At 41.0% G+C, this 12,734-nt stretch overlaps 1 protein-coding gene across 1 annotated transcript in view; it reads right to left on the bottom strand.

Annotated features, from left to right (window-relative positions):
• The window catches only part of SDK1 (sidekick cell adhesion molecule 1), a 731,734-nt gene that overhangs the window by 180,768 nt on the left and 538,232 nt on the right, over positions 1-12,734 (bottom strand). Inside the window, exons 20-21 of the mRNA XM_006143594.1 lie at positions 11,959-12,151; positions 5,603-5,701 (exon numbers count right to left, since the gene is read on the bottom strand). Of these exons, the coding sequence (XP_006143656.1) occupies positions 5,603-5,701; positions 11,959-12,151 (292 nt within the window). The remainder of the gene's footprint in view (positions 1-5,602; positions 5,702-11,958; positions 12,152-12,734) is intronic.

Genomic DNA, 12,734 nt, shown 5'->3' with positions numbered 1-12,734 from the left:
TTGCTATAGGGCGTGTGTGCTCGCCAGAAAGACAGAGAGAGACAGAGACAGAAAGCGAGAAATCACCCCCCAGGGGGGATGGTCACGCTGCAATCCCTTCTCCTCCATTTTCCTCTTGGGATCTTGGGCACACACGCACATGTGCCCAGCTTGAGTTTTAAGTCACCGGGTCCGGGACTCGAACCGCGGTCGACTACATGGGAGTTCAGCGACATAGCCATTATGCTAACTGCTAGTCCCTCCATCAGTTTTGTCTTTGACTAATTTAGAAACTTGGAAATGGTTATACAATTAAAAAAGCAAAAACTTTCTGGGCAATGAGTTCTAATGACATTAAATACATAGAGAGTATCCACAATATTCCTGACAGTGTCCTAAGCACTTTGCATATATTAACTTGTTTGTTATCCTCATTTTACAAAGGAGGAAACCAAGGCATACAAAGCTTTAGGAACTTGCTAGAACCAGGGCAGTCCTGTTCCCGAGTCCAGGTTCCTCCTGTAGGCTATGATGTCCTGCCTCCCAAAGGAGGACTCCTTCTTTCTCCACCACGTGTCCTTGATATGTCTGAGGAAACTTGAAAATCATTCCTGATCTTGGTAGTATATGCCTGATAGATTACTAAATAATTCAATATTCAGGATCTTCTCTGAAGGTCTGGGAAGAGGAGGCTTTGTTTAATAATACAACCTTGTCTGCCAGAAAATTGTATTTGTATAAAAGCTGTTTTTCATAAAAATTTACAAAAACACAGCATCTTGTTCATCATACAAACCTAGAGCTGAAACACAGCAGTCCCAGTATTCTCAGTAAATGCAGCATTGCTAGGATTTATTAGTATCAAAATTGACAGTACAGTTTGCTCAAATCATTACAAATACAAACAAAAACTAAACAGACAAACATAGAGCTGGATATGCTCAGGCAAGGTACATGAAAAACACCCCCAGAAAGGCAGCACTGGCCCAGCACTCATGCTAAAGGATAGCACAGGACCTCACGAATACACAGATGGACAGGGCAACGGGCATGTGGCAGGAAAGCTGCCCTCCAATTTGCACACAGATTTTTGGGTTGTGTGTGGTGGGCACTGGCAGGTCTGGCCACAAATGTTTCATCTGGCTCCAGTGTGTGAGAGGAGAGAGGAGGAGGAACCAGAAGCTGGAAGCCGGGGGCGCCTCTAGCTTGGCGTCCTACCTGCTCCGAATGGCTGCCTAACTGAGACTAACGACCAGAGGAGCTTCAGAAATAATTTTCTGTTGATCTGAAGTAAATTCCCTACAAGAGAGCAGTACATCCAATCACAAACTGTCTGTCTGCATCCTGGCCCTCATAAATCAGAGTTTACAGAAGGAGAGTGGAAGATACCGAAATTTACAATGAAAGTGCAATGGGCAATTTACTTGGTGGGTCTATGGCCGCTGCCTACTCAATACTTCCCACTCATTCTGAGGCCCTGAATTAAAACAGAGACTGGGGGGGAGGGTTGTTCACTATAGACCAAGGCTAATAAAGCCTTTTGTCACAAGGTGGTATGGTCCATAGAACTCGGGCTGTCATCTGCTCCCAGCAGCACCTCTAAAAGCAGCAGCCACCATTAGCAGGAAGTCTGCAAAATGTAATGCCATTTCAACATTTTCTAAAACTGGTTTTTGAAGGTTATGTTTGCCTACATAGTTTTTCTTTTGCTGAACTTGATAAAATACTGTCCCTTCAGCATAAGATAGAACCACATGGTGATGAGAGCATATTCTACTGGAAACTCGTGTGGATTTGGGAGGCCCCAACAGTCAGGGCAGAGCATTCAGTGCTAGGTGAGCTCCACTGAGGGCAGGTGTCATGGAGGTGATGGGGTGATATCTAGCTAATGAAACAATAACTGTCCAAGTCCACCTCCTGCATGAGCCTTCTCCTCTCTAGAGTTTCTCAGAGACAGAGCTGTAGGCATTTACCACAGCTTCTGGTGACACTAATACCTTTCATAGTGTAGGCAAGAATGGGGAAAAAGCACAATGAGACACACACACAGAGCGAGAGAGAGAGAGAACATGGGTGCTCTGAGAGTCTCTCTGAAGCCCTGACCTGGACCCTTGCTGCGAACTGCAGCATGCCATCTCCATACTCAGGCCTCCGTAGGGACAGGTTCAGCTGAATTCAGCTGGGAAAAGTCAGAGTTTTAAGGGCTGAGTTCCACAATAAATAATAGACTATGGCTTGTAACTGCAGGTATCTGTTTAAATAAAATATGAAAATGAGTTAATTAAGTTCTATTAGCTGGTGAAAACAGATGATCATAAATTGGAAGTCGTATTGGTAACCACCGCTTAGCTGTGAAATATTGGCTCAACTCAAGTGATTATGCCCATGGATTTTTCTTCATGCTTTAAAACAAGAATGGCATGTGCAGTGTGTTCGGAAAGGACAGGGCAGGGGTTAAATGTGTGTATCTGTAAAAAGGGAAGATCTCTTGTATCAAAACTGTCTACCAAGGAGTGTTAGCCAGATTCTAAAACACACAGATTGTGGCTCTGAAAGCCAACTGGGCAGATGTGAATTATCTACCTCTCTCACCCACGCAGCCCACTTCTGAAATCAATGGTAAGTACAACTCTAATTCAGTCCATGGAATTGGTCCCCAAGGGGTCTGAGCTGGAAAGACTTTTTCTTTCAAATAGTAGCCTCCCGCTAAGCTTTTTTTTTAAAACCCCCCTCCCCACAGTCTGTGTAAGTTTGTTTGTTTCTCTTCCTTCTTTTGGTTTGAAGCAACTAAACTAGGTTCTTGCTATCAGTTACCTCCCTTTTCTGCCTTCCTTGTTTAACTCCTTCCACTCCAAGCATCCTTATTCTTCCAAGCAATACATGTATATTTACTTTCCATATTTGGCAGTTACTGAATTACATGAAAGACTTCAGCGCATACAATAGATCTTGGGTATAATATCCAATTTCAACAGTGACTTTTTCCCATTCCTGGAGCTATTACATTGTTTAAAGTGGGTACTTCAAAACAGAAGCTTCTTGAAAGCAGAGCAAGATTCCTAAGTTTACTTTATTTAAATTTGGGGTTAGAGGTGGCATCAGCTTAAAGATTCCCTTGTGTGCCATGATCTGAGTACACCAGTCTATAAGGAGATCTGTCTGAGATGGACTACTACAGAATATGTTACCAATAGTGCTGAAGTTGGTGCCCGGTTTGCTGTGTAACTAGAGAGAACACAGAAATTCTATGTAGTAACAGTTTTCAAGCTGTACCCTGGAATGCCTGTGACACTACGGTGACCTCTCAGGAGCACCGCAGGGAAACACAAGAACCACCTGTCCCATGCCATGAACCACATGCCTTTGGATCCATTTTATCTTTGCAGAGCAGAGTTTATGGGGGTCGCTGTGATAAGAAAACAAATATCACGTGAAAACCAATATGGACTAGGAAATGAAGGTGACAGGGTCCAATCTGATTCCAGGGTTTGAGAAATTAGGCAGTGTCCAATGGGCATACAAACTCCATTAGGAACTAACAAGTTATTGAAAAAGTAAGTGCAGAGTTCTTTTCTTTCAATTAATCTGTACTATTTTTTAAATGACCAAGTTGTTAGTATATAAATATTTAAGTTGTTTGGACCTAACTATTTAATAAACAAAACTGTCAGGTACTTCTGCGCTCTAGGGCTCCTTGGAGAAACTTACTAAGACACTAAGAGGACTGTAGATGGGAAAAGACAAGGGATCCGGCTGAGTGGCGTTAGGAGCATGGTTCAAGCCCCACCCTCAGCACACTGATGATGCAGAGAAGATCCCTGTGTAGGCTTGGCTACCTGTGGGCTGTGGCACTGTGGGACATTACTGTCCTATGTATCAGTCTCACCATAGCCAAGATAGAGTTATAAGACCTACCTGATATCGTTGTTGAGAAAACGAGACAAGAACCTGCAATGCCTGCACATGAAAGGTACCCAGGGGCATTGTTGATGCTTCTGTCCAAGACACTGGTGGTGAAAGGAAGGGGCCTCTCTGCACTGCAGCCAGGCAACAAGGGCAGAGACCCCTGTTCTTGATCTCCATGCCACACATTCCCTGCATCTTGAATATTCCTGGCCAGTATGAGTTTGTGTCACAGAACTGTCAGGCTCTCAAGGAATCACACAGCCTCTGTGGGCGGTGCGAGAATGTAACCACCACCTCTGTGACAGTAGAGCTCAAGCTCTAAGCTGCCTCATGAGTGTGATGAAAAATAACTTATTTGGACTGCCTGAAACCTCAGGATTCCATTGTTAAATATCTAGGTGAGAGACCCTGAGGGACCTGGAATGTCACAAGTAATATCCCTCAAGAGTTTCAACATATTCAGGTCTAGCACATGGGTGACCAAGCAGTAATATTAAGTGGCTTGCTTAAAATTTCAAGTAATGTTTTCTGAAAGGATGCTCACTATCAGTAAAGTGGCAGAAAGGACAAGAAAAGGTTTTAAAGGCACCCTAGCTATCATCACATAAATTATTTTACCCAGCTTCATCCCAGCCACAGGGCTGAGCTGTTCTGAGTCAGACAATGAGCCAGCCACTTGATACATCAATCCTCCTGACAATCCCAAGAGGGATAGTGTGATGCCCACAGTTGAAATGACGGTCTGAGAGGTAAGTTGAGGCTCCCATAGTGACAAAAATAGTGCAACAGGCGGCCTCTCTCCTAGGCTAAAACCTATGGTAGTTTTATCAATCCAAGATTTTTTTTTTCCTAATTAAGACTTAAACTAAACTTTAATCTGAAAGATTTTTCAGAAATCTCTAAAAAAATAAAAATAAATAAAAAAAAACACTGTAACTGCAAAAGGTGGGCTGTTTCTCCAGAGACACCCTAAATCTTAAGAGGAGAGTTTATCATAAAGAAGTCAGTGCTCAACGGCTACCTGCTCCCTGTGCACAACTCAGAACTTCCTCAGAGGATGGTGTTTCTGGCTCCACTTGCCTCTCCTTATCCACAGGTATCCTCACCAGAAAGCACTGTGGGGGGAGGGTGCAGCAAGGGGTTAGAGACCCAGATTTCATACTGGCCTGGCTGCTCCCTGCTTTGGGATGAAAGCTAAGACATACCATGCATCATGATTACCACTCTATTAGAGAAGTGCTAGAAAAGTGCCCGTGCACAGTAGGTGTTCAGTGCTTATTTACTGAATAAGGGACAGGTCATTTACCCACTCTGAGCCTCAGTTTCCTAATATGTAAAATATTAGTGTTTAGATTACTATGTTGCTAATAAGAATTAAGTGAGATTGAACAAATATAAAATGTATATGAACCAAATAAACATAAAATGATGATTATCATTGACCAAAGAGACTTCTAAGACCTGTTGAGATATCACAAGGGGAATAAATCTCCAGACTTTGAGGCTAGAGTCCATGCAGTGAAAAGGCCCCACACCAAGCTGGCTCTCAGTTCCGGGTGCTGTGAGTCGACACATGGTTAGGAGGACATTTCGGTTATCTTCAAGAAGGCCGCAGGCATAGGTCTACTCTGTCAGCAGTTTTATTTGAAGCTCTATCTACCTCTTTTTATTAGAACAAACTTATTTTTTTTCTTTTTCAGAAGACAGGGATACTTACCTGTAATAATGCCATTTTTCTCTAGGGGTTCCTGCCAGCTGACCTTGAGAGATGTGTCCAGAATCTCTGTGAAACTCAGATGTCCCACAGCTCCTGGCTCTACCAATTAAAAATAAAGTAATCTGTTAACACAATAGTACAATTATCTTTTGATCATATTTATATAGAAGGTTCTAACTATGGAAGGGAAGTGGTCAGCCAGGGCCAGCAGAAACTTACAGGAAACATCAGTAAAGTTGCAGAAAGGACAAGAAAACACAAGGTGTTAAAGGCACCCTAGCTATCATCACATAAATTATTGTACCCAGCTTCATCCCAGCCACATGGAGAACTAAAGTAACTGCCAGCAGGAGATTTATATACAACTCATTTTGTCTTTCTCCTTGATCTTATCTAATTAGAACAATCAGGCTGGCTGGATCCTGAAAAGCAATCGCTTGTACCAAGCATCCCTTGAGAGGCACTCACAGCTTTGTGGCTTGCTTGTATGGGAGACATAAGAGGCCCTGTAAAAGCCAGAGCAGGAGAGCTTTGGCTCCCATGCAGGGTCAGGCCATACCTGGCCACAGTGCAATGCCTGCTGACCTGATCCAGAACTTCAGGCTCTAAACCCTCACTCATCCTTCAGAAGGATTCCAGAGGGCCAGGGCAGTGGATGGACAAAGTCTCAGAAAAATGGGTTCCTTTCTTAGAAGTTCCTTTTCACTATAACCCTCCTGTTAATACAGGAGGGTAGAGCAGCGGTCTTATGCCTAAGTGCTGGAATCAAACCTGAGTCTGAGGCACAGTCACACTCCTTGTTAGCTGTGCAATTAAAATCTCAAAGTCTTAGTTTGCTCATCTGGGAAATGGAGCACATGAAGTCAAGGATATTGGCTGTCCTACAAGAAAATAGGGTTTGCAGGACTTCTGCAGAGAAGCCTCATCCCTGAAAGTCCTTGTTCTGCTATTGCCAGCCTGGCTTGCCCGGACAGCAGATTTTTTATGGTAATTTAAATACCTAGTACTCAATTGGTACCTGGACAAAGCCTTCTAACACAACTTGTAATTTTTAAAAAATGGTAACACCCTCAGAAAATACACTCATCTGGGTGAAACTTTCAAAAGACTTTATAGAGAAAACACTGACAAATCTCACTTTTCTAGCCTAGAAGACGGTAAAATAGAATGGCTGTCAAGACCATTTCATCCTCCCTCAATTGTTAGCTTCCAAAAGACATTCTGACGGATTTTTGAACTAACTTGTTCTTTTCTCGATCGATGGAGTAGCAAAGAAAGCTTTTTGCTCCTTTTATATTCTCAGTGTTTCTGCTTCCTGGATTCCTGCCCAAATATGCTGTCCTCCAGCTCTGCTGGAACCAGCTGGCAAGGTCTAGATTTAAAATTTATATTCTGTTTCTTCTTCTTATCTCCCATCCCCCAACTAGTAGTTCTTATTTCACTGTAGCTTTGGAAAAGAAGTCTTGCTGGATGTGGAACTCACTACAGCAACATCAACTAGACAGAAATGGAGGTTATTCCTCTAGCACCCAAGAGTCCCAGCTTTTCTTTTAAAAACTTCACTCCCAGAGCTGACTTCAACTTTACCTCCACCCTTTAAATGTGATATTCCACATGTAAGAGGATGCTCTATCCTTCTAAATAGAATAAATAGGCTCACTACATATTTTTAAAAATGGTGTTTATTCTGAAGAGATGATACCACTTCCAGTTTTCTCTGATGGGGGGCACACAAAATATATGACTGGAAAGCAAATTCCATAGCAAAATACACATATTTGTAAAGCACTCATTGAACATTCACCAAGATAAATCATATCTTGGGCCATCGAACAAACTTCAACAAGTTTAAAAGAACAGAAATTATACAAAGTATGTCCTCTGATCATAATGGAATCAAACTAAAAACAGTAGCAGAAAGAAAACAGGCAAATTTGTAAACACAGAAATTAAAGGGACCAGCAGTTAGCGTAATGGCTATATCGCTGGACTCCCACGTAGTTGACCGTGGTTCGAGTCCTGAACCCAGTGGCTTGAACTCATGCCGGGCATGTGTGTGTGTGTGTGCCCAAGATCCCGAGAGGAGAATGGAGGAGAAGGGATTGCGGCGTGGTCTAGATTTAAAATTTATATTCTGTTTCTTCTTCTTATCTCCCATCCCCCAACTAGTAGTTCTTATTTCACTGTAGCTTTGGAAAAGAAGTCTTGCTGGATGTGAACTCACTACAGCAACATCAACTAGACAGAAATGGAGGTTATTCCTCTAGCACCCAAGAGTCCCAGCTTTTCTTTTAAAAACTTCACTCCCAGAGCTGACTTCAACTTTACCTCCACCCTTTAAATGTGATATTCCACATCCCTCTGGGGGCTGATTTCTCGCTTTCTATCTCTCTGTCTCTCTCTCTCTGTTCAGTGAGCGCACGCACCCTATAGCAAAAACCTCTCCAAAAAAAGAAAAAAGAAAAAAGAAAGAAATTAAATAGCACACTTCTAAATAATTCATAGGTCAAAGAGAAAAATCTTGAAATAAAAACACACAGAAATGAATGAAAATGAAAGTCCAACATCTCAAAATATGTGGGATGCAGCTAAAGCAGCGCTAAGGCAAGAATTTATAACACTAAATGCTGACATTGCAAATGAGGAAAGGCCTCAAATCAATAATCTAAATGCCTATCTCAAGACATTAGGAAAAGGAGGACAGAATAAATCCAAAAGAAGCAAAAAGGAAGGGAAAAATAAATAACAGAAGTTAATGAAATGAAAAACAGTAAACAAAAGAGAAAATCAGTAAAACAAGAAGCTGGTTGTTAAAAAAAAATAAAATTGATGAGCCTCTAGTAATAGTGACAAGTGTAAAAGATAGAAGACACAGATCACCAATGTTAGAAATGAAATAGAGAATATCACTGCAGCCATTAAAAAGACAATAAGGGGAATCAGTAGATGTTGTGGTGTAATGGCTACATCGCTGGACTTCCACATAGTGGACTGCGGTTAAAGTATTTAACCTGGTTGCTTAAAACTCATGCCAGGCACATGAGTGCATGAGTGTGTGCATGCCCCAAATCCTGAGAGTAGAATGGAGGAAAAAGATTACCATGCGGCCATCACCCCCCAGGGGGGGTAAGGAAGGATATCTCACTTTTTGTCTCTCTGTCTCTCCAGCAAGTGCATGCGCCCTGTAACAAAAATCTCTCTAAGAAAAAAAAAAAAAGAAGAAGACAATAATGTTGGCCAGCAGGCGTTGTGGTGGTTAAGGCTCTGGATCCTACATATCTAACTGTGCCATTCTAATTCTGGACCGGCAGCTTGAAAATCACCCTGGGCTCATGTGCCCAAAATCCCAAGAGGAGAACTAGAAGAGAAGGGACTGAGGCATGGCTATCCTCTCTGGGCGATGATTTCTCACCTTCTCTATCTCTGGTGAGCACACACATACTATAGCAAACTAAAAAACCAAAAATGACCAAAAAAATAAACTATAGTTTTACTCTCACAAATCTGAGCTCTCACAGGATCAAGTTCTATATAGTAACTATATAATACTATAACCATCAAAGAAATTGAATTTATCATTGAACCTCTCTTGTCTAAAAAAAAAGTCCATGCCTAGAGGATTTCTCTAGAGAATTCTACCAAACATTTAAAGAGCAATTGACACTAATTTTATATAATTTCTTCTAGAAATAGAGTAAGAAGGAACAATTCCAAACATACTTTGCGATCAGTATTTTCCTGACACCAAAACCAGACAAATCGTAAGAAAATTGTGGAACAATACCTCTCATGAACTTGGATACAAAAATCTTCCAGAAGTGTTAGCAAAGCGGATCCAACAGTATATTAAAATAATGATACACTGTGACTAAACAGGATTTATGTCAAGTACATAAGTTGGTTCAACATTTGAAAAATCATCAATGTAATATATCAATAAGCTTAGAATATGATCATATCTACTGATGTGGTAAAAAGCATATGAAAAATAATCTGACATCTATTTATGACAAAAACTCTCAGCAAGTTAGTAATAGCAGGCATGACCTCAACTTATTCTAGGCAGGAATGACCTCAACTTATTCTAGAACATCTACAAAAATCATCATGATTGACAGAGAAAGTCTAACGTTTTCCCTCTAGGATGGAGAACAGGCAAAAATATCTGCTGTCACTGCTCTTATTCAACATAGTATAAGAAATTCCAGACACTGCAAACACATAAGGTAAGAAAAAGAATACAAGGCACACAGATTAGAAAGGAATAAGGGAGGAAGGTGGGAGTGGACGTAAAAGAGAACTCCAAGGATCATTGTGATGTTTGAACCATTCAGGCTCTTGATTGTGTTGGTAGACACACAAACCTACCTTTGATAAATTATCTAGAACTAAATATATACACAAATGGGAACTAATAAAAATGGAGAGTGAGAACAGAAAAACGGTGAGATAGGAAAGAAAAGGTAAAGAATTTCATCTCAGATGGTCTTGACCTCTGCAGATGTCATTTGCTGGGAGCATAGTAAACCTGAGCACCAAAGGGTACAGCACAAAGTAGAGTGACAGATGGAGACCTACACTGGAGCAGAGGTAAGGACAGAAGCTAAGTCACCCCCAGAGTCTAGCTGAGACAGAGAGAGGGCAGCTGGAGGAGAGAGTGGCAGCCTTGAGTGACTAAAATAGAATATATCCTAATTTTAACTCTTCCTATAAAGGGAGAATATACAGAATATTATAAAATGTAGAAAATTGTAAAAAAAAAAAAAAGCCACATTCCTACACATAGAGATAATAACTTTCAAAATTACATCTTTCCTCCAAGGTCTTTTCTCAGCTAATATAGTACAAATGTATTTTTATAAAATTTGGATCTCATATAGTTTTCTTTTTTTTTAACTTGTTACATGGTATGTGAACTTACCAGAGAGAGAGAGAGAGAATGAGAAAGGGGGATGACCACACCTCAATCTCTCCTCCTCGACTTTCTTCTTGGAATGTTGGCTGTGCACACACATGTGCCAGGCATGTCTTCCAAGCCACCATGTCCAGGACTCGAATAGCACAGTTGGTCATGTGGGATCCAGCCACCTTAACCACTAAACCACCAGCTGGTTCAATTTTCTTTTTATTAAGACAGGGAGGGTCTCACTATGTCTCATTCTATGCCTCAGTCTCTAAAGTAGTTAGGATTACAGGTAGACCACTATATCTGACATTAAGGGTAGACCAGGAATCAAACCTGGGCCTCCTGAGTGGCCTTAGCGTGCTGAGTAGCAGTGTCAATCATCATGCACTACTATGGCTAGGTCTTATACAATTTTGTATGCTTTTTCTTTCTTTCTTTTTAAAAATTTTTTAAGAGAGATTTTGCCATAGTGTCTATGTGCTCACCAGAAAGACAGAGAGAGACAGACAGAAAGTGAGAAATCACCCCCAAGGGGATGGCCATGCAGTAATCCCTTCTCCTCCATTCTCCTCTTGAGATTTTAGGCATGCATACACATGTGCCTGGCATGAGTTTAAGCTGCCGAGTCTGGGACTTGAACAACTGCATTTCGAGTCCAGCAACATAACCATTATGCCATCTGCCGGTCCTTATTTTTGTTTTTTCATCTAACTTATATCATGACCATTTTTTTCTTAAAATTTTTGATAACAGAAGTTTTGTTCCTTTAATAATTACAAAATATTTATTATATTAATCATTCCATGTTTTTTCTAATCCTCCCCATTAAGAACATTTGAATGCTTTTCTTTTTTATTTTTTCCAGTTACAAATAGCTGTACCAAGGCTCCTTGTGCATAAATATTTGTGTATATCTGTGATTATTTTGCCAGGACAGCTTCATTAGCTAACATCTTCCAGACATATCAGTTGGCCTGAGAGCAGAGAAGTAGTCAGTCTGAGTTAACCATAGGGAGATAATGGAAAGCCAAGGAGCTTAGAAGGGTTGGGTGAAATGCTCCTTGAGGGGGTCAGGAGCAGAATGGGATAGGAGACATTAAGGGAGATTAAGGAAGGAGGTAAGGAAAGCTGGCTAAAGAGCAAGCTCAGTATGAACCAGGAGTGACCACCTATCTAGGACTGAACTCTCTGCCTATTGGACCCAGAGTTCTTCTTCCAGCTAAGGCTTCACCCATATTCTGTAGGCTACTTTTTGCCATGCATTATCAGTATCTCTCAATGACTTATCTTCTTGGGGCAAGCAGATTACAAACACTCTTACATATGGCGTTTCTTGAAGATCTGGCTCTGCCCTAGCCCAGTGCTGGAGAAAACAGTGGTGCATACCTCTTTGACAAGTGACTTACTGGCTGATGGGTTGTTAATGAGACACATGGAAAGGAATACTCACTGTCTTCATGGGTCCATACAAGCTGAGGAGTACTTGGAGGCCCATCACCTGGAGTTGTGAAACACAGGACTGATGTGAAGTAAGCAGTGAACTTCTTCAAGTTGGTTATATATCCATGGTGGACACCATGGAAGTCTGGAGCAATGGTAACCACAGTGACAGCCTCAGGGACATGTGTTGGCCATGCTAGGAGCTGGGATAGAACAGGTTGAGAATGAGATCCTTTTAAATTATATTTAATTGCTCACATCTTTATCAGAATTTTATCTGACAATTAATATGTCTTTAAAGAAATCAGGTCATAATTAAGAAAGTCCATAAATCCTACATCTTACGATTTTACTTCAAAATAGTCAAGGCCCAACTGAGTTGGCTTAGGTAGTAGGGCACCACTGTGTGATACTGGAACCATATGAGAGGCCCAAGCTTAGATCCCAGGTTGATTAAAAAATGCCAGGTATGCCCACGTCATCATGATCTTGGTAGACTGGGAAGCATATTGTGATGCATTGAGACCCTATCAAGGATACCTATGTCATTCTGTCTTTACCTTTCCCCCCCTCTCTCTCTTGCACAAAATAAGTAAATAAGGTTTTCTTGAAAGTTGAGTTTAAAAGATATCTCATAGATTATTTCATACCAACATGTATATTTATATATATTTTTAATTTATATTTACCTAAATAAAATCTCTAAATTAACTCTTTTTGGAATAATGAACACTCTCTCAAACCTTTTCTGTTAAGATTTCTATAGAGTATATATATATATATATA

This window comes from Tupaia chinensis, unplaced genomic scaffold (genome assembly GCF_000334495.1).
Source record: "Tupaia chinensis unplaced genomic scaffold, TupChi_1.0 Scaffold000101_1, whole genome shotgun sequence".
Taxonomy (NCBI): domain Eukaryota; kingdom Metazoa; phylum Chordata; class Mammalia; order Scandentia; family Tupaiidae; genus Tupaia; species Tupaia belangeri.
The sequence above is the reverse complement of the archived record's forward strand: the minus strand, read 5'-3'. Positions and strand labels throughout refer to the sequence as shown.